This window comes from Amphiprion ocellaris, chromosome 23, assembly GCF_022539595.1.
Source record: "Amphiprion ocellaris isolate individual 3 ecotype Okinawa chromosome 23, ASM2253959v1, whole genome shotgun sequence".
Classification (NCBI taxonomy): domain Eukaryota; kingdom Metazoa; phylum Chordata; class Actinopteri; family Pomacentridae; genus Amphiprion; species Amphiprion ocellaris.
In genome coordinates, this window is record NC_072788.1 from 26,284,656 (window position 1) to 26,305,802 (window position 21,147).

Sequence of the window (21,147 nt, forward strand, 5' to 3'; positions counted from 1 at the left end):
ACAACTGGAAAAAGTTCTAGAGTAGCCCTACCGACAACTGGACAAAGTTCTAGAGTAGACCTACCGACAACCGGAAAAAGTTCTAGAGTAGACCTACCAACAACTGGAAAAAGTTCTAGAGTAGACCTACCGACAACTGTAGAAAGTTCTAGAGTAGACCTACAAACAACTATAGAAAGTTCTAGAGTAGACCTACCGACAACTGGAAAAAGTTCTAGAGTAGACCTGCCGACAACTGGAAAAAGTTCTAGAGTAGACCTACCGACAACTGGAAAAAGTTCTAGAGTAGCCCTACCGACAACTGGAAAAAGTTCTAGAGTAGACCTACCGACAACTGGAAAAAGTTCTAGAGTAGACCTACCGACAACTGGAAAAAGTTCTAGAGTAGACCTACCGACAACTGGAAAAAGTTCTAGAGTAGCCCTACCGACAACTGGAAAAAGTTCTAGAGTAGACCTACCGACAACTGGAAAAAGTTCTAGAGTAGCCCTACCGACAACTGGACAAAGTTCTAGAGTAGACCTACCGACAACTGGACAAAGTTCTAGAGTAGACCTACCGACAACTGGAAAAACTTCTAGAGTAGACCTACCGACAACTGGAAAAAGTTCTAGAGTAGACCTACCGACAACTGGAAAAAGTTCTAGAGTAGCCCTACCGACAACTGGAAAAAGTTCTAGAGTAGATCTACCGAAACTGGAAAAAGTTCTAGAGTAGCCCTACCGACAACTGGACAAAGTTCTAGAGTAGACCTACCGACAACTGGACAAAGTTCTAGAGTAGACCTACCAACAACTGGAAAAACTTCTAGAGTAGACCTACCGACAACTGGACAAAGTTCTAGAGTAGACTACTCGTCTACTCGTTTTCCTCTATGGACTCCAAGGACCTGGAGCTCTGTAAACATTCCCAGTATGAAGGTAGAATTCTTAGAACTTTCTGGTAGAATTCTAAATGTTTCCTGAATAGAAGCTGTGAGTTGGAGTTTCTGCTGATTAGTTGGGAAGAAGGCTCAATACATCCCTGCATCCGTCCTGATCTGGGGTCAGTTTCTACCAGAACCCAGATGTTCTTGTTTGGTTCTACGTGGGACGGCTGAGGAGTGTCGGTACCGACCTGGTGAAGGTGGAGGTGTGTGGGAGGAGAAGGCTCCATGTGACAGGATGGAGGTCCAGGTGTTGGAGTGGGGCATCAGGAGGGGGCAGGGGGAGGAAGACCAGGCGTGGGGGGGAAGACGGCATCGACCAGAACCCCGTCAGACAGAGCTAAAGGAACACAGAGAACACTGATGGAACTGGACCCTCACATTGAACAACACGGTTTGTGTCTCTTTGTGGTCATTTTGTGTCTCTTCGTGCCAACGCTAACCCTACCTCTCAGGGTGTAGTAGAACCGTGTACCTCTCAGGGTGTAGTAGAACCGTGTACCTCTCAGGGTGTAGTAGAACCGTGTACCTCTCAAGGTGTACTAGAACCGTGTACCTCTCAGGGTGTAATAGAACCGTGTACCTCTCAAGGTGTAGTAGAACCGTGTACCTCTCAAGGTGTAGTAGAACCGTGTACCTCTCGGGTGTAATAGAACCGTGTACCTCTCAGTTTCAGGGTGTAGTAGTCGTCGATGGCGAGGTCGAACCTCCCCGGCGTCGTCTTTCCTCCCATCACCACGGTGGCCGTCTGCTCCTCCCAGTGGGCGTGGTCATAACACATGGGGAAGGTCTCCATGGTGACGGGTGGGACAATGGGTGGGGAGGGGGCAGTGACGAAGGACAAGGCGTCATCGTCCTCATCGTCGTCTTTGTCGTCTGGGTTGACGTTCTGCAGGAACTCCATGGAGGCTTCAAACAGAACCACTGAAGGAGGTGGAGAAGATTCATTAGCTGGAAGATTCAGACGCACAAAATGACCACAAAGAGACACAAAACAACCACAAAGAGACACAAAACGACCACAAAGAGACACAAAATGACCACAAAGAGACACAAAACAATGACAGAGACACAAAACAACCACAAAGAGACACAAAACGACCACAAAGAGACACAAAATGACCACAAAGAGACACAAAACGACCACAAAGAGACACAAAACGACCACAGACACACAAACAACCACAAAGAGACAGAGACAGACACAAAACAACCACAAAGAGACACAAAACAACCACAAAGAAACACAAAATGACCACAAAGAGACACAAAACAACCACAAAGAGACACAAAACAACCACAGAGACACAAAACGACTACAAAGAGACACAAAACGACCACAGACACAAAAACAACCACAAAGAGACACAAAACAACCACAAAGAGACATAAAACTATCAAAAAGAGTTACAAAAGTACCACAGAGAGACACAAATGTCCACAAAGAGACACAAAACTACCACAAAGAGACTCAAAACGACTACAAAGAGACACAAAACGACCACAAAGAGACTCAAAACGACCACAAAGAGACTCAAAATGACCACAAAAAGACACAAACATCCACAAAGAGACACAAAACAACCACAAAGACACGCAAACGTCCACAAAGAGACATAAAACGACCACAAAGAGACACAAAACGACACAAAGAGACACAAAACGACCACAAAGAGACACAAACGACCACAGTGATGTCATGATGTTTCCAGTCCCTGAGGTTCTGCAGGTCTTTAGAACGTTGTGGTTCTGGTCTCACCTGTGTCGGTGTTGTGTTCTGGCTGCAGTGTGACCCACGGACCTCTGAGGAAACACAACACTTCATCCTCAGGTTCAACAACATTTACAGGAAACTAAACTGACCTGAAGAGTCTCTGGATCCAGAATCATTCAGGATTTAAATCTGGACCAGAAAAACCAAAACACAGGTTCTGGTTCTGGACCAGTTTAAAACCAGAACTCACCTCTTCTTTGGAGTTTCAGTCGACAGCAGCTTCCTTTTAAAAGACCTGCAGAGAAAACCAGTAAAAAATAACAATAATAAACGGGTTTAAAGTCAGATAACAAACTGGTTTAAAGTCAGATAACAAACTGGTTTAAAGTCTCATAATAAACTGATTTAAAGTCAATAATAAACTGGTTTAAAGTCAATAATAAACTGGTTTAAAGTCTGATAATAAACTGGTTTAAAGTCAATAATAAACTGGTATAAAGTCTGGTAATAAATTGGTTTAAAGTCGACAATAAACTGGTTTAAAGTCTGATAAACTGGTTTAAAGTCAATAATAAACTGGTTTAAAGTCTGATAATAAACTGGTTTAAAGTCTGATAATAAACTGGTTTAAAGTCAATAATAAACTGGTTCAAAGTCTGATAATAAACTGGTTTAAAGTCTGATAAACTGGTTTAAAGTCAATAATAAACTGGTTTAAAGTCTGATAATAAACTGGTTTAAAGTCTGATAATAAACTGGTTTAAAGTCAATAATAAACTGGTTCAAAGTCTGATAATAAACTGGTTTAAAGTCTGATAATAAACTGGTTTAAAGTCAATAATAAACTGGTTCAAAGTCTGATAATAAACTGGTTTAAAGTCTGATAATAAACTGGTTTAAAGTCTGATAATAAACTGGTTTAAAGTCAATAATAAACTGGTTCAAAGTCTGATAATAAACTGGTTTAAAGTCTGATAATAAACTGGTTTAAAGTCAATAATAAACTGGTTCAAAGTCTGATAATAAACTGGTTTAAAGTCTGATAAACTGGTTTAAAGTCAATAATAAACTGGTTTAAAGTCTGATAATAAACTGGTTTAAAGTCAATAATAAACTGTTTTAAAGTCTGATAATGAACTGGTTTAAAGCGTCACCCTGCTGTCTGGTGGGAGTTCGAGGCGTCGACCGGCTGACTGCTGAAGATGCTGGACTGAAGGACGGAGAAGTTCTGGAGGATCGGGGGGTGGAGGGTGAGGGAGGAGGATGGAGAGAAGGATGAAGATCGATCCGTCCAGAACAAACAGCGTTCGTCCTGCAGGAGTCCAGATGTCCAGTGATTATTATAGAAAGAGAAAACACAGAAGAGACGCTTCAACCCACTAGTCACTCAGGACCAGTTTTATATCTGTGGACACGTTTTATATCAGTTTATAGAATTCTTTTTGGACATTTTTCATGACTTCTTTAAAACATGAACTCATTTGAGACTAATTTTGGAAAATTGTCATCTAATTTTGGTAGATTTTTAGACAAATTAGAGCAAATTTTGGACACTTTTTTGTAATTAAAATTATTAAAAGTTTCTCTAAATGGAGAAAAGAAGTCCAAAATCACAAACACTTGTCTAAATAAATTCAAAACACATAAAAAATTACTCAAAATTTGTCCAAAAAAATCACAAAAACTTCACCAAAATTACTGAGAATTTGTCCAGTATGACTCAAACTTGTCTAAAATAACTTAAATTTGTCCAAAAATGTCTTCAAAATGTGCACGATTTGTCCTTAAATGACCCAAAATTGTCTAAAATGACAGATGAATTTTGCCAAAAATGACTAAAACGAGTCCAAAATGTCTAAAGACTTGTCCCAAATCACAAACACTTGTCTAAATTAACTCAAAAAATCTAAAAATGGACTCAAAATTTGTCCAAAAACCTCTGATCCTGATCCTGGCTGGGGACTTTAACCATGCGGATCCAAAGACTGTGTTTCCCAGCATGCACCAGCACATAGACTTTCCTACCCGGGGAGACAACATACTGGATCTTGTTTATACGACCCAGAGAAGAGCCTACAAGGCCTTTCCCTGCCACACCTTGGTGCCTCAGACCATATTACTGTTATGCTAATTCCAGCATACAGACCACTGGTTAAAACCATCAAACCAGTTCAGAAACAGGTACGTGTGTGGCCACAAGGGTCTTCAGAGGCACTTCAGGACTGTTTCATCACCACAGACTGGGATGTATTTAAACAAGCTGCCACCTACAATAACACTACAGACCTCCAGGAGTACACAGAGGCTGTCACTGCCTACATCACCAGGTGCACTGATGATGTAACAGCCACCAAGACCGTCACTGTTCAGGCTAATCAGAAGCTGTGGCTGACAGGGGAGGTTTACAGGCTCCTGAAGGTATGAAACAATGCCTTCAGAGCTGGAGACGAGGCAGGCCTGAGGATAGCTAGGGCCAACCTGTCTCTCGAGTGAGGTGAATGACTTTCTTTGGCCGTTTTGAAGCAAACAACAGCACCCCTGCACAGAAGACCACACCTCCTCCCAGTGACCAGGTGCTGTCACTGTCCCCAGAGAGCCCTCAGCAGGCTGTTGTCCCCACGTGCCTCAAAACAGCCACCATCATCCCGGTACTGAAGAAGTCATCCCCCTCCTCCTTCAATGACTACCGCCCAGTTGCACTCACTCCCATCCTGATAGGATGGGAGTGAACTTGGTGCTAGTCATGCACCACATCAAATCCCTCCTCCCACCCACCCTGGACCCCTACCAGTTTGCATATCGGACCAACCGCTCAACCGATGATGCAATCTCCACTGCACTCCACTCAGCCCTCACACACCTGGAAAACAAGGACTCTAATGTTAGAATGCTGTTCATAGACTTTAGTTCAGCATTTAACACCGTCATCTCCCAGCAGCTCATCCACAAACTAGACCAGCTTGGACTCAACACCTCACTGTGTAACTGGCTACTGGACTTCCTGACAGGGAGACCACAGGCAGTACAGGTCAGCAGCAAGACATCGAGCACCATCATCCTGAACATGGGGCCCCCCAAGGATGTGTGCTGAGCCCCCTACTCTTCACCCTGCTCACCCATGACTGCACTCCAGCTCACAGCTCCAATCTTTTATAAAGTTTGCGGATGACAAACTGTGGTGGGTCTCATCAGTAACAGCGATGAGACACAATACAGGAGTGAGGTGAGCAACCTGGCCAGGTGGTGCAGCACCAACAACCTCTCTCTGAACATGGAGAAGACAAAGGAGATGGTTGTTGACTTCAGGAGAGGACACACCCAGCATGCTCCTCTCAACATCAACGGTGCGGCTGTGGAGAGGGTGAGCAGCACCAAGTTCCTGGGTGTGTACGTCTCAGAAAATCTCTCCTGGACCAGAAACACAACATCACTGGTCAGGAAGGCACAACAACGTCTCTACTTCCTGTGTAAGCTGAGAAGAGCCAGTGCCCCGCCCCCATCATGTCCACCTTCTATAGAGGCACCATGGAGAGCATCCTGTCCAGCAGCATCACAGCGTGGTACGACTCCTGCACCTCCTCCTGCTGCAGGACCCTCCAGCGCATCGTGAAAGCAGCAGAAAGGATTGTTGGTGTCTCTCTCCCCTCCCTCCAGGACATCTACAGCACCCACCTCACTCCCAAAGCACTAAGCATTGCAGGAGACCCCACACACCCATCCCACAACCTGTTCAGCCTGCTGCCATCAGGGAGGAGACTGAAGAGTCTGAGGACCAGGACCAGCCCACTGAGCAACAGCTTCATCCACCAGGCTGTCAGGAAGCTGAACTCTCTACCACCCCCTTCCCCCACATACACAACTCTGGTCAATAACCTCTGATCTGCACTGGAACAGCACATGATCTGTTTGACACTAAGTCACTTTAATGTTTTCTCCTAAATGCCAGTTTGCACTCTTGTCCTCGGTTGTACTACAATACTCAGGTTCTGAACAATAGACTAAATTGTGCCGCATGTAGATTAGGATTGTTGTCTTTTTGTTTTTCTCTGATGTTTGATTGTATCTTAAATTTTTAGCTTTAGTTTTCACGTTTTAGGGTTAGAGAGAAATGCAGTTTCAATTCTCTGTATGTGTACGCATGTAGCAGAACCGACAATAAAGCTGACTTTGACTTTGAAAACTAGTACAGAACTACAAAGAATTTGTCCAATATGACTCAAAATTGTCTAAAATGACTTAAATCTGTTCGAAATAACTAAAACACTGTCAAAAATGACCAAAACTTTGCTAAAAATGTCTTTAAAAATGTGTCAGATTTGACCAAAAACGATTCAAAATTTGTCCGAAAAAGACAAAATATTTCTCCAAAAATTACTGAAAGGACTCCATAATGTCTAAAGACTTGTCCAAAATTACAAACACTTGTCTAAATTAACTCAAAACACATAAAAAATTACTCGAAATTTGTCCAAAATCACAAAATTTGTACAAAATTACCAAGAATTTGTCCAGTATGACTCAAAACTTGTCAAAAATGACCCAAAATATGTGAAATATGTCTTTAAAATGTGTCAGATTTGTCCTAAAACGAATCAAAACTTTCTCACAAAGGACATTCACAAAAATCTGGTCAATCTTAGACACTTTAGAATAACTCTGGACATTTCTTTAAAACCATTATTTTTATTAATTTAAACTCTTCTGGAGGTTTTACGTCATAATTTCAGTTATTTTGGTGAAATTTGGACATTTTAAGTCCTTTTAGACTAGTTTTTATACCTTTGGACATTTTTCATGTCATTTCAAAAAAAATCTGAACACGTTTTAGACTAATTTGGAAATTTTTCATGTAAGTTTTGACATTTCAAGAATTTTTTGACAAATTTCAGTAATTTTGATTAATTTTAGATGAGTATAGACAATTTTTGGACTTTTTAAAAGTGCACAAATTCTTGTTACTTTCTGCAAATTTTATGTCGTTCTTTAAAATGTTCAAGTCATTGTAGACAATTTTTTAGAATTTGTGTCATAAATTTTGTGGAAATTTCAGTTGTTTTGGTCAAATTTGGACATTTGGAGTTTAGGTTTAAGTTTGGATTATTTTAGACAAATTTTGATCAATTTTAGACAAACTTTGATAAATTTTGGAGCATTTTATATTCATTTTGGACAAAATATGACTCATATTGGGCAATTTTTGCTTAATTTTAGACAAATCTGGATACATTTTGACATATTTTCATTAATTTTGGACAATTTTCGATTGATTTTAGACAAATTCCTGTCATTTGAACAGATTTCAAGTTATTTAGGACCACCTCAACTCATTCAAGTCCTGTTTTACTCATTTTCAACAGATTTTAGTCTTATTCTGACACATTTTAAGTTGTTTTAGACACATTTGAAAAATTCTGGCCAAACTTTGATCGATTTTGGACAATTTTTGATCCATTTTAGACACTTTTATTCATTTTTTAGAATTTGTGTCATAAATTTTGTATAAATTTCCGTCATTTTAGTGAAATTTGGACAATTTTAGTCTTTCTGGACAAAGTTTGGGGCATTGTAGACACAGAGAGTAACTTTGGATGATTTTCTAACCTTCTGGCTAATTTTGGAAAACTGTTAATTATTCTGGACAAGTTCTGAATAAGTTCGGACAGGTTTTTGACTAATATTTTGGGACATCTGGAGCTGTTTTGTTTTTATATTTTCCTCTCTAAAGCTCCAGTTTTACAGCAGAATATGAACTAAAACCTTTCTGTAAAAACATAAAAACAAGCAACGGTAAACGTCTGCCGTCACCTCTCCTAGGCGGCTGTAGGTAACCGTGGTGACGGTTGCCTGGATACAGAAGGTGCATCGCTCCCGGTAACAGAGTCTGTCCAGCGCCATCTGAAGCTCCGCCCCTCGCAGGAATCCCGGCTCACCTGGAAGAGCGGCAGGTGGTCAGACTGGAGGTTACTTCAGTTTAAAGACCTGAACCATGTCAGAGGATTCAGGAAGTAAACCTCTGATCTGTCCAGAACACGTCAGAAAATAAGAAAAACTCACACTAACAACTGGATCTTCTCCAAAACGAGGAAAACGAGTCCAGAAATGACTTACAGCTCGTTAATAATGTCTGAAAATATGTTCAAAATCATCACAGGTTCCTCTAAAGTGACTAAAGAAATCACAGATAAATTAACTTAAAACACATAAAAGATTATTCAAAATGTGTCCAAAGACACAGCCCCCCCCAGAAAATAAATAGTAAATAAACAGTAAATAAACAGCAAATAAATGACAAATAAACAGTAAATGAATAGTAACAAACACTAAATCAACAATAACATACAGGAATAAACAGTAAATAAACAAAAACAAACAGGAATAAACAGTAAATAAACAGTACATGAATAGCAGTAAACAGCAAATAAACAATAACAAACAGCAAATAAATTGTAAACAAATAGCAAACAGGAACAAAAAAACTGTAAATAACAATGAATATACAGTAAATAAACTGTAAATAAACTGTAAATAACAACGAATAAACAGTAAATAAACAGTAAACAAACTGTAAACAAATAGCAAAGAGTAAATAAACAGTAAACAAACAGTATACAAACAGTAAACGGTAAACAAACTGACCTCTGCGCTCCTTCATGTAGGTCTCCATGGAGACAGGAGGGGGCGGGTACGTGAAGAACCCTCCAATCAGAGCCCTGCTCAGCACGGCGGCGTCCTCCTGCGTCCTCAGCCAGTCCAGGAAGCATCGGACCGGCCGCAGCCGTCGGTAGCTCATCTGGGAGTGGTGGCCCTGACCTGTCAGTCACACGGTCAGCCAATCAGGATGCAGATGGACAGACAGGACCTCAAACAAGCCCCGCCCATCCCGCTTACCTGAGCAGTACACCTGAGTGTAGGCGCTGTTGGTCAGGTAGGACGTCTGCTCCGAGGCCCGGACCAGCTTCAGTCTGGTACCGACCAGGATCGAGGCTGGAGACCGTTTCCATGGAAACAGAGACGCAAACATGGAGGTTATTCACTGTTTCCATGGAAACAGAAACGTCAACAAAGTCAGTCTGATGGAACGTCACAGTTCTTCCTGACAAATTATCACTCAGTTTGGACAGTATCAGATATATTTTAGATACATTCTGATTAATTTTGGATGATTTGTGATAAATTTCAAACAAATTTAGATACATTTTGAACAATTTTTGATACATTGTGGACAATTTTTGATTAATGTTGGACAAAGTTATATAGATTTTGTTAAAATTTGGATCAATTTTAGACACATTTTGATAAATTGTAGAGAAATTGTGAATACTTTAGATGAATTTTGATCAATTTTAGACAAATTTTGATGAATCTTAGACATTTTTTGATTAATTTTGGACCATTTTTGATTCATTTTAGAGAAGTTTTTTTTATAAATTTTTGACCAATTTCCATTCACTTTTGACAAATTTAGATTTTTTTCATATTATGACTCAGTTTGGACAATTTTTTATTAATTTTGGAAAAAATATGGTATATTTGGACATATTTTGATAAATTTTGGACTATTTTTGATAATTTTTTATTAATTTTTGACAAATTGACATCAATTTGTGACAAAGTCTGACTAATTTTAGACATTTTTTGGTCATTTTAACAGATTTCGAGTTATTTAGCACAACTTCAACTCATTCAAGCCATGTTTTAGTCATTTTCAATATATATTTCTTGACATGTTTTTAAGTTGTTTTGGACACGTTTGACTCATTTTGGACAAATTTTGTCTCATTTTGGAGCATTTTTTAATTATTTTTGATAAATTTTCAACAATTTTTGATAAATCCTGGACAATTTTTTGATTATTTTGGACACTTTTTATTAATTTTTGACAAATTTTGAATAATTATGGACAATTTTTGATTCGCTTTAGACAAATTTTTCTCATTTTATCAGATTTCAAGTTATTTAAGAAAACTTCAAGTCATTTAAGACGCGTTTTAGTCATTTTCAACATATTTTAGTTTTTTAAAAACATGTTTTAAGTTGTTTCGGACACATTTGACTGATTTTGGACAAATTTTGCATCAATCCAGAAAATGTCACGATATTTGGAGATGTTTCTAGTCATTTTAGACAATTTTTGATTCATTTTAGACACATTTTTGTCATTTTAACAGATTTCTAGTTATTCAGGACAACTTCAAGTCATGTTAGTCACGTTTTAGTCATTTTCAACATATTTTAGCTTTTTTTTAACACATTTTAAATTGTTTTGAACAGACTGAAGTAATTTTGGAGAATGAAACGTTATTCCTGCGTCTCACCTGGGTGGAGCTTCAGGTGAGTCTCAGGCTGTGACGTAGAGAAGAGCTTCACCATGATTGGTTGATCGCTGGCACCGTCCTCCAATTGCAGCCAGCGATACTCCACAAGCTCCGCCCCTTTGCCATCTACCAGTGAACACGCAGATTATTACTTCTGAAAAACTGTAAAAACATACCAACATCAGAGTATCACACCGTCACCGTGGTAACCCTCACCCTTACTCCTGATTCGCTCAGACCGTCCTACGAATGTCAGCACGCCGATGACATCACACACGGTGTCATGAGGCTGGTCCAGGATCTGCTGACTGACAGCAACAGAGACAGGACAGTTTGGATTGTGGGGACGTTTGAATTATGAGGACGTTTGAATAATGAGGACGTTTGTGGATTATGAGGACGTTTGAATCATGAGGACATTTGTGAATTACTAGGACATTTGAATTATGAAGACAGTTTGAATTATGAGGACGTTTGAATTATGAGGATGTTTGAATTATGAGGACAGTTTGAATTATGAGGACATTCTGAACAGGTCCCGTTAGTGTGGACCATCTGACCGTGTGATCTTTACCTGTTGTAGAAGCTGTAGATGACGGCTGGTGGGACGTACTCGGGTGAAACGGAGGATTCTGGGAGGACGGATATCTGAGCTGCAGGGTTCCTGCTGTTAACACTGATTTCTACACAGAACAACAGAAACACAGAGGTTTATTCTGCTGCCTCTATCTGTAAAATGACAGAAATAGTCTCCGAACATCTGGAGAACATAACAGTCATGTTGGACAGGTTTCAAGATGTCTAATTCTGAGTAATTTCAGACACGTGTTTAGCTATTTTGGACCATTTTTTAACTTATTTGGGCATCATGTGAGCCATTTTGGACCAGCTTAAGTCATTTTTGAGTCACTTTGGAAACTTATGTTAAGGTCTTAAGGAAACAGACTGTGGACAAATTTGAAATATTTCTGAATGTTTTCCGAGTTGTTCTAAACATCTTTTACCTATCTGGAGCAATTTTTCAGTAATTTTAGATGATTTTTTTTTTAGTCTTTTTAGACTAGTTTAAACTAATTTTGGACATATTTTAAGCCATTCTAAACAAGTGTAAAGTCATTTTTTTCAAATGTAAAGTCATGTTTGAAAAGATGTTGTCATTCTGGACAAATGCGAGTCAAGTTTCAAGCTGTTTAGGACAACTACTGAGTCATTCATGACACATTTTCAGCCATTTTGGAAACATTTTGAGTCACTGAACGTTTTTCGAGCTGTTTTAAACATCTTCTACTCATTTGGAACAACTTTTGAGGAATTTTATATTGTTTTAGTCTTTTTAGACTAGTTTAAAGTAATTGTGGACATATTTTAAGCCATTCTAAACAACATTAAAATCATTTTTTTTTTAAAAAAAATGTAAAGTCATGTTTGAAAAGATGTTGTCATTCAGGACAAATGTGAGACAAGTTTCAGTTTGTTTAGGACAATTGTTGAGTCATTTAGGACACATTTTAAGTCACTTTGTTTTGAAATAATGAGTTCTTTACCTGAAGCCAGGTGATTTTATCTGCATGTGTTTTAAAATCACTCAATCCTTTAACTGGAGGAAAACAAAATCATGTTTAATGTTCAGATAACTACCGTAGTGTTTTAGAGAACCTTCAGTTCCGAACTAAGCTTAGGTTTAGTTCCTGGTTCAGGTTTAGAGCAGCTCTACTTCAGATCTGGTTACCGATGACTCCCGGCTCCGCCTGGTAACGCTGCTTGACTCGGAAGCGTCGCAGGCCGACGATGTCACCGGGCTTGAGACGACGATACCAGCTGACACACACACTGTTCCACAACACGGCACACACACTTCCTGTCTGGTCGCACAGCTCCAACACCGCCTGGAGGAAACACAGACGTTAAGGAGGGCCAGAGTTCCTCAGGGATCCGCTGTAGGTCCTCCTCTGTTCTCTACAGAGTTTATAATGAGGTCAAGAGTTCCTCAGGGATCCGCTGTGGGTCCTCCTCTGTTCTCTTTAATGAGGTCCGGAGTTCCTCAGGGATCCGCTGTAGGTCCTCCACTGCTCTCTACAGAGTTCATTCTAACGCTGTCTTCAGCCAGACCTGGATCTAAAGCTCCACAACTCATCACAAAACACCTCAGAACCCTAGGTCACACCGTCACGGTCATGTTATGGCCAAGTTTCTAATCATTCTGAAGAAATACGTCCACCAAATAAACACTGCCAATTCACACCAAAATTTGTCCAACAATAATCAAAAATTGTCCAAATTCAAGTAAAATTGTCCAGTGATTAAAAAATGGTCAAAAATAATCTAAATTTGTCAAAAATGAATTAAAAATAAAAAATATCAAAAATCTATCAAAATTTTTCCAAAGATTATTAAAATTTGGCCAAAATTAAGTAAAAAATTGTCCAAAATTAATCCGAATTTGTCAAAAATTAATTTTAAAAAAATGTCAAAAATTAATCTAAATTTGTCCACAAATGACGAAAATTTGACCAGAATGAATCTAAATTTGGCCAAATTAAAGTCAATTTGTCCAAAATTCATCAAATGTGTCCAAATATAAACATTTCCAAAACAATCAATCAATAAATCATTTAAATTTGTCCAAACTGAATCTAAATTTGTTCAAATTAAAAAATAACTAGTCCAAAAATAAATCTACATTTGTCTAAAAATTGTCAAAATTTGCCCCAAAACAATCAAACTTTTTCCAGAATGAATGTATATCTGTCCAAAATAATCACAATCTGTCTTAAATAAATAAAAAATGCTCAAAAATTAATCAGATTTTTTCCAATATGAATCTAAATTTGTCAAAATTAAACTCAATTAGTCCAAAAATAACCTAAATTTGTCCACAATTACAGGAAAGCTGTACCAAATAACTTGCATTATTGTAGTTTAAGTTCTGAGTGACTTCAGATAAATTTCAACTGATGTTGGACAATTATTTTATATAAATTTGGGGACAGGATTCAAGTCAAATGTTTCAGATAATTTTTGGACTCATTCTGAGTCATTCTGGAGAACTTCTGAAGCATTTGTGGCTTAAAATATTTTCAAACAGTTTCAGAAAGTTTTGAACAATTTTTTACTGAAGAATCTTGAAGAACAGACCATATATGGACATTCACAGTTCCTGTCCGTCCTCACTGACCTTATATGGACATTCACAGTTCCTGTCCGCCCTCACTGACCTTATATGGACATTCACAGTTCCTGTAAGTCCTCACTGACCTTATATGGACATTCACAGTTCCTGTCCGCCCTCACTGACCTTATATGGACATTCACAGTTCCTGTAAGTCCTCACTGACCTTATATGGACATTCACAGTTCCTGTCCGTCCTCACTGACCTTATATGGACATTCACAGTTCCTGTAAGTCCTCACTGACCTTATATGGACATTCACAGTTCCTGTCCGTCCTCACTGACCTTATATGGACATTCACAGTTCCTGTCCGTCCTCACTGACCTTATATGGACATTCACAGTTCCTGTAAGTCCTCACTGACCTTATATGGACATTTACAGTTCCCGTCCGTCCCCACTGACCTTATATGGACATTTACAGTTCCTGTCCATCCCCACTGACTTCATATGGACATTCACAGTTTCTGTCTGTCCTCACTGACCTTACATGGACATTCACAGTTCCTGTTCGTCCTCACTGACCTTATATGGACATTCACAGTTCCTGTCCATCCCCACTGACCTTATATGGACATTCACAGTTCCTGTCCATCCCCACTGACCTTATATGGACATTCACAGTTCCTGTTCATCCTCGTTGACATTATATGGACATTCACAGTTTCTGTCTGTCCTCACTGACCTTATATGGACATTTACAGTTCCCGTCCGTCCCCACTGACCTTATATGGACATTTACAGTTCCTGTCCATCCCCACTGACTTCATATGGACATTCACAGTTTCTGTCTGTCCTCACTGACCTTACATGGACATTCACAGTTCCTGTTCGTCCTCACTGACCTTATATGGACATTTACAGTTCCTGTCCATCCCCACTGACCTTATATGGACATTCACAGTTCCTGTCCATCCCCACTGACCTTATATGGACATTCACAGTTCCTGTTCATCCTCACTGACCTTATATGGACATTCACAGTTCCTGTAAGTCCTCACTGACCTTATATGGACATTCACAGTTCCTGTCCGTCCTCACTGACCTTATATGGACATTCACAGTTCCTGTAAGTCCTCACTGACCTTATATGGACATTTACAGTTCCCGTCCGTCCCCACTGACCTTATATGGACATTTACAGTTCCTGTCCATCCCCACTGACTTCATATGGACATTCACAGTTTCTGTCTGTCCTCACTGACCTTACATGGACATTCACAGTTCCTGTTCGTCCTCACTGACCTTATATGGACATTTACAGTTCCCGTCCGTCCCCACTGACCTTATATGGACATTTACAGTTCCTGTCCATCCCCACTGACTTCATATGGACATTCACAGTTTCTGTCTGTCCTCACTGACCTTATATGGACATTTACAGTTCCCGTCCGTCCCCACTGACCTTATATGGACATTTACAGTTCCTGTCCATCCCCACTGACCTTATATGGACATTCACAGTTCCTGTCCATCCCCACTGACCTTATATGGACATTCACAGTTCCTGTTCATCCTCACTGACCTTATATGGACATTCACAGTTCCTGTAAGTCCTCACTGACCTTATATGGACATTCACAGTTCCTGTCCGTCCTCACTGACCTTATATGGACATTCACAGTTCCTGTAAGTCCTCACTGACCTTATATGGACATTCACAGTTCCTGTCCGTCCTCACTGACCTTATATGGACATTCACAGTTCCTGTCCGTCCTCACTGACCTTATATGGACATTCACAGTTCCTGTAAGTCCTCACTGACCTTATATGGACATTTACAGTTCCCGTCCGTCCCCACTGACCTTATATGGACATTTACAGTTCCTGTCCATCCCCACTGACTTCATATGGACATTCACAGTTTCTGTCTGTCCTCACTGACCTTACATGGACATTCACAGTTCCTGTTCGTCCTCACTGACCTTATATGGACATTCACAGTTCCTGTCCATCCCCACTGACCTTATATGGACATTCACAGTTCCTGTCCATCCCCACTGACCTTATATGGACATTCACAGTTCCTGTTCATCCTCGTTGACATTATATGGACATTCACAGTTCCTGTCCGTCCTCACTGACCTTATATGGACATTCACAGTTCCTGTCCGTCCTCACTGACCTTATATGGACATTCACAGTTCCTGTAAGTCCTCACTGACCTTATATGGACATTTACAGTTCCCGTCCGTCCCCACTGACCTTATATGGACATTTACAGTTCCCGTCCGTCCCCACTGACCTTATATGGACATTCACAGTTCCTGTAAGTCCTCACTGACCTTATATGGACATTCACAGTTCCCGTCCATCCTCACTGACCTTATATGGACATTTACAGTTCCCGTCCGTCCCCACTGACCTTATATGGACATTTACAGTTCCTGTCCATCCCCACTGACTTCATATGGACATTCACAGTTTCTGTCTGTCCTCACTGACCTTATATGGACATTTACAGTTCCTGTCCATCCCCACTGACCTTATATGGACATTCACAGTTCCTGTCCATCCCCACTGACCTTATATGGACATTCACAGTTCCTGTTCATCCTCACTGACCTTATATGGACATTCACAGTTCCTGTTCATCCTCACTGACCTTATATGGACATTCACAGTTCCTGTCCATCCCCACTGACCTTATATGGACATTCACAGTTCCTGTCCGTCCTCCCGTAATAGGTCAGCGGAGACTTGTTGATGATGCGTACAATCAGCTGATGCTGGACGGCACCCCTGGTGACGCCACGGCGACCAGACAGGAAGGAGTCTCTGAGCCGGGAGACGGTGACAGTTGGACGTCGTCCTGGAGACAGATATGAGAAATAGATTCACTGGTTTCAGTTTATTTATGATTTAAAATGTTCAAATATTTATTATCAGACTCGAAGCTGATTCAAGAACCCACTGTGTGGACACATTTATTTCATTTGGACAAATTTGGATTAATTTTGGACGAATTTGGACTAATTTTGGACAATTTCTGACAAATGTTAGATAATTTTTTATTATTTTGAACAAATTTGGATATATTTTGGACAATTTTTGACTAATTTTAGACAAATGTTGATTATTTTGGACAGATTTTGGACAAATTTAGATTAATTTGGACAAATTTTGCAAAATTACTGGACAATTTTAATTATTGTTGGGCAAATTTAGAATAATTTTGGACAATTTTTTGATCTATTTTGGACATATTCTGATCTATTTTTGGCAAATTGATTAATTTGGACAAATTTTGACTAATGTTGTACAATTTGGGATTATTTTAAACAAATTTTGATGACTTTTGGACAATTTTTGATTAATTTTGGACAAATTTTGTCTAATTTTGGAATATTCTTGACAAATGTTGGATAATTTTTATTATTTTGGACAATTTAATTTTTTTGGAAAAATATTAATGTTTGACAAATTTGGACAAATTTTGATTAATTTGGACAAATTTTGATACATTTTGGACAATTTGTGATTCATTTTGGACAATTTTAATTATTGGTGGGCAAATTTTGAATCATTTTTGGCAATTTTTTGATTATTTTGGACACATTTAGATTCATTTTGGACAAATTTTGACAAATGTTGGAAAATTTGGGATTATTTTTGGACAAATTTTTTCTAGTTTTAGACAAATATTGATCTTTTTTAGACAGATTTAGATTATTTTGGACAAATGTAGATTAATTTGGGATTATTCTATCTGATTTTGGACTAATTTTGATTCATGTTGAACAAATTTAGATGAATTATTGGGCAAATCTGTATTAACTGTAGACACCTGATAAATCCTAAACTGATTTCCGTCACTTATTGGACCAGAAAACTGGATAAAGGAGTTGTTACTTTTTTTCCTGATCTGTTGGATGAACAGGAAACAGAATATTTTTACAGAATATTTCTGGATGTGTCTCTAAACATGAGTGAGTCCAGTGATGTTTAAATCTATCTGTACCTTCCTCTCCATCTTCCTCTTCATCCTCCTCCTCCTCAGTGGGCGGAGCCTCCATCCACACCTGTCCGCTGTAGTCCACGTTATTCCACAACGGCAGGAAGACACTCCGATTGGCTCTGAGGGGAACCAATGGGGCTGCAGGATCCAGAACCAATTGCTCGATCAGCCAAGGCGTTATTGATGGTTAAAAACACTTGAGTTTCTGAGAAGTTCTTCTTCTGTCGATGAATGGACAGATCTGGGACAATACTTTGTTATTCTAAACAAATTTAGATTCATTTTAGACAATTTTTGATTATTTTTGGTACATGTTTTATAAATTCTAAAGAAATTTTGATCAATATTAGACAGTTTCTGATTATTTTTGGTCAATTTTTTAACAAATTTAGACCAATTTAAGACCATTTTTGATTAGTGTGGTAAATATTTTATACATTTTAACTCATTTACATTCATTTTGGAAAACTTTAGATTATTTTTGGTTAATTTTTATGAATTCTAAACAAATTTGGATTCATTTTAGAAAAGTTTGGAATATTTTTGGTAAATGTTTTAGAAAGTTTAAAGATTAGATTAATTTTAGACAATTTTTGATTGTTTTGGTCATTTTTTAAATACATTTTTTAACAAATTTAGATTCATTGTGGCCAATTTTTCATTCATTTCAGACACATTTCAGTCTCATTCATGTAATTTCTTCATAATTTGTGATTTATTTTGGAAAACCTTGCAGACTATTTTGGACACCGTTCTGTTTTTTTTTTTTTTTTTAAATAAATTTTAACTGAGACAGAATAAAGTGATTTAGAGGAAACTTCTGGATGTTGAGCTCAGATCTGGTTCCTGGTTCCTCCTGGATCTAGACTTGGACTCCGTCAGAAACCACAGAAGAAGAAGTTCTGATTGAGTTTCATCTCCAGGTGAGACGGTCTCACCTGCAGCTACTGAGGATCCAAACCAGGGCAGAGAGTCCCAGTCCACACCTGTCCTCCCGTCTCCGTCCTCACCTGGACCGGGAACGTCCACGCTCACCATCCTGTAGCTGCAGGAGAGACAGCCAATCACAGCGCAACAGCAAACTTACCTGTCCTCACGTGTCTTCACCTGTCCTCACCTGTCTCCCACCCACCTGTCTGTCCCCCTGCAGGCCCCGGTGCATGCTGGGAGCTGGGCGGTCATGGTGGAGCTGAAGGCGGCGTTCCTCAGCATCTGTCCGGACCGCAGGACGTTCCTCTCCACCAGCCAGTTCAGACCCGGATCCAGAGTCACCTGAAGTCTGCAGTCACCGTCAGACAGCGTGACGTCGTACAGGTCGTCCCCTGAAGACCAGAAAACCAGTAGAACCAGTAGAATGAATAAACCAACAGAACCAGTAAACTAACAGGAACCATTAAACCAGCAGAACCAGTAAACTAACAGAACCAATAAACCAGTAAACCGGTAGAACCAGAAAACCAGCAGAACCAGTAGAATGAGTAAACCAACAGAACCAGTAAACCAGTAGAACCAGTAACAGAGACCATATTTCTCCTCCTAACTCTATTGACTCCCTGTAAATCCAGGACAGAATCTAAAATCCTTCATGAGCAGCCCCATCTATCGGACTGATCTCCTGCTGACCCGTCCTGAGCCTGGTTCTGGTTCTGGTTCTAATGGAGGTGCTTTGGTTCCTTCCAACTGTTGCTCAAAGGGAATCCAGAGGGAACATGTTGGGTTCTTGGTTTAAACCTCGTCAGGTCTTCTATTACGTGAACTTCTCTGAGAGGACGAATGCTGGGATTAAAAAAAAAACAGGACTAAATTTCAGGCTTTAATTCTGTCAGTTCTGATTGTCAGTTGTCTCACCGCTGAGGACGGCCTGAGGGAAGTAGACCGGAGAACCCTGATCTCTGCTGTAACGCTGCAGCGCCACCACATGGAGGGACTCCCTGCACACCACAGCAGAGGACACCTGCAAGACAAAAACAAGGGTGAAAACTACACAAGACAAAGACAAGGGTATAAACTACACAACAAGACAAAGGTATAAACTACATAACAAGACAAAGACAAGGGTACAAACTACACAACAAGACGAAGACAAGGGTACAAACTACACAACAAGACAAAGACAAGGGTAAAAATTACACAAGACAAAGACAAGGGTAAAAAAGACAAGACAAAGTCAAGGGTAAAAACTACACAATGCAATCAGCTGGATTAGTTGTCAGTTATTAGTCAACATGTTTACAACACAGTGAGTGTTTCTCTGAATTATTCTTATTGTAAATTTAACACACTACAGTCTGTTCTCCACCAGGAGGCTCTTGGTTCCACATCAACCCTTTACCGCGGCTCAATGCAAATATTGGATCATTTACGGTTGGATTTGTTGTCGGTTAACAGTGAAGAGATCTACAGCCCAGATGGAAGGTGATTCTAAGTAGTTATATAGTTGTGTTAAATTCGGCTCATTAATAATCCACTTGACGACTCTCTGTTATGAGTTAAACCTTTAAGTTTGTGTTTGAGCCGGACAGACGCTGCGGGGCGACGCGGCATTAAAACGGCAGATATCTGAATGGAGTCTGGTGGGCTGGAACCGGAAACCGGCTGCGTCACAGCCTGATCAATTAAACTGATCGGAAACGTATCGATAACGGCGGTGAAAGGCACTTCAATCAGACCTTGTTCCCGTCGGACCTGCCCAGGGTTCTGTGGAAGACGCAGCCCGCGGCCGCCATGTTGTTCCGGAACCACAACAGTGCGGTGCATTATGGGAGATGTAGGCAGAGGATGCTGATCATTAATTCAATATTTATCCATCAGAACGGGGCTACAGGTGAAAACTAAACGTTTAATTGGTCACTACACAGCATTTTAAAGCATATTTTAACATTATTCAATGTCAAAACCTTTCAAAAATGACTCAAAAATGGCTTTAAACCTGCTAAAATTACAGAAATGTGTGTAAAATAGGGATTAGTTTGTCCAGATTGACTCAAAGCTGACAAAAACTCACAGAAATCTCTTCAGAATGACTTAAAACTTGTGCTAAATTACTCAAATTTGTTAAAAATGAC

The 21,147-nt window shown here is 39.6% G+C and overlaps 1 protein-coding gene across 1 annotated transcript; it reads right to left on the reverse strand.

Annotated features, from left to right (window-relative positions):
- Window positions 1–1,030: 1,030 nt before the first annotated feature.
- Window positions 1,031–20,847, reverse strand: LOC129347290 (RPA-related protein RADX-like). The gene is given in 19 exon segments (XM_055007862.1): window positions 1,031–1,230; window positions 1,233–1,265; window positions 1,589–1,849; window positions 2,685–2,728; window positions 2,890–2,934; window positions 3,794–3,951; window positions 8,445–8,569; window positions 9,276–9,449; window positions 9,528–9,623; window positions 10,955–11,080; window positions 11,171–11,262; window positions 11,529–11,637; window positions 12,684–12,840; window positions 16,770–16,936; window positions 18,086–18,220; window positions 19,021–19,127; window positions 19,215–19,404; window positions 19,931–20,036; window positions 20,752–20,847. Coding segments are annotated over 19 exon segments (2,367 nt in total). The 5' UTR covers window positions 20,809–20,847; the 3' UTR covers window positions 1,031–1,045.
- Window positions 20,848–21,147: the final 300 nt, after the last annotated feature.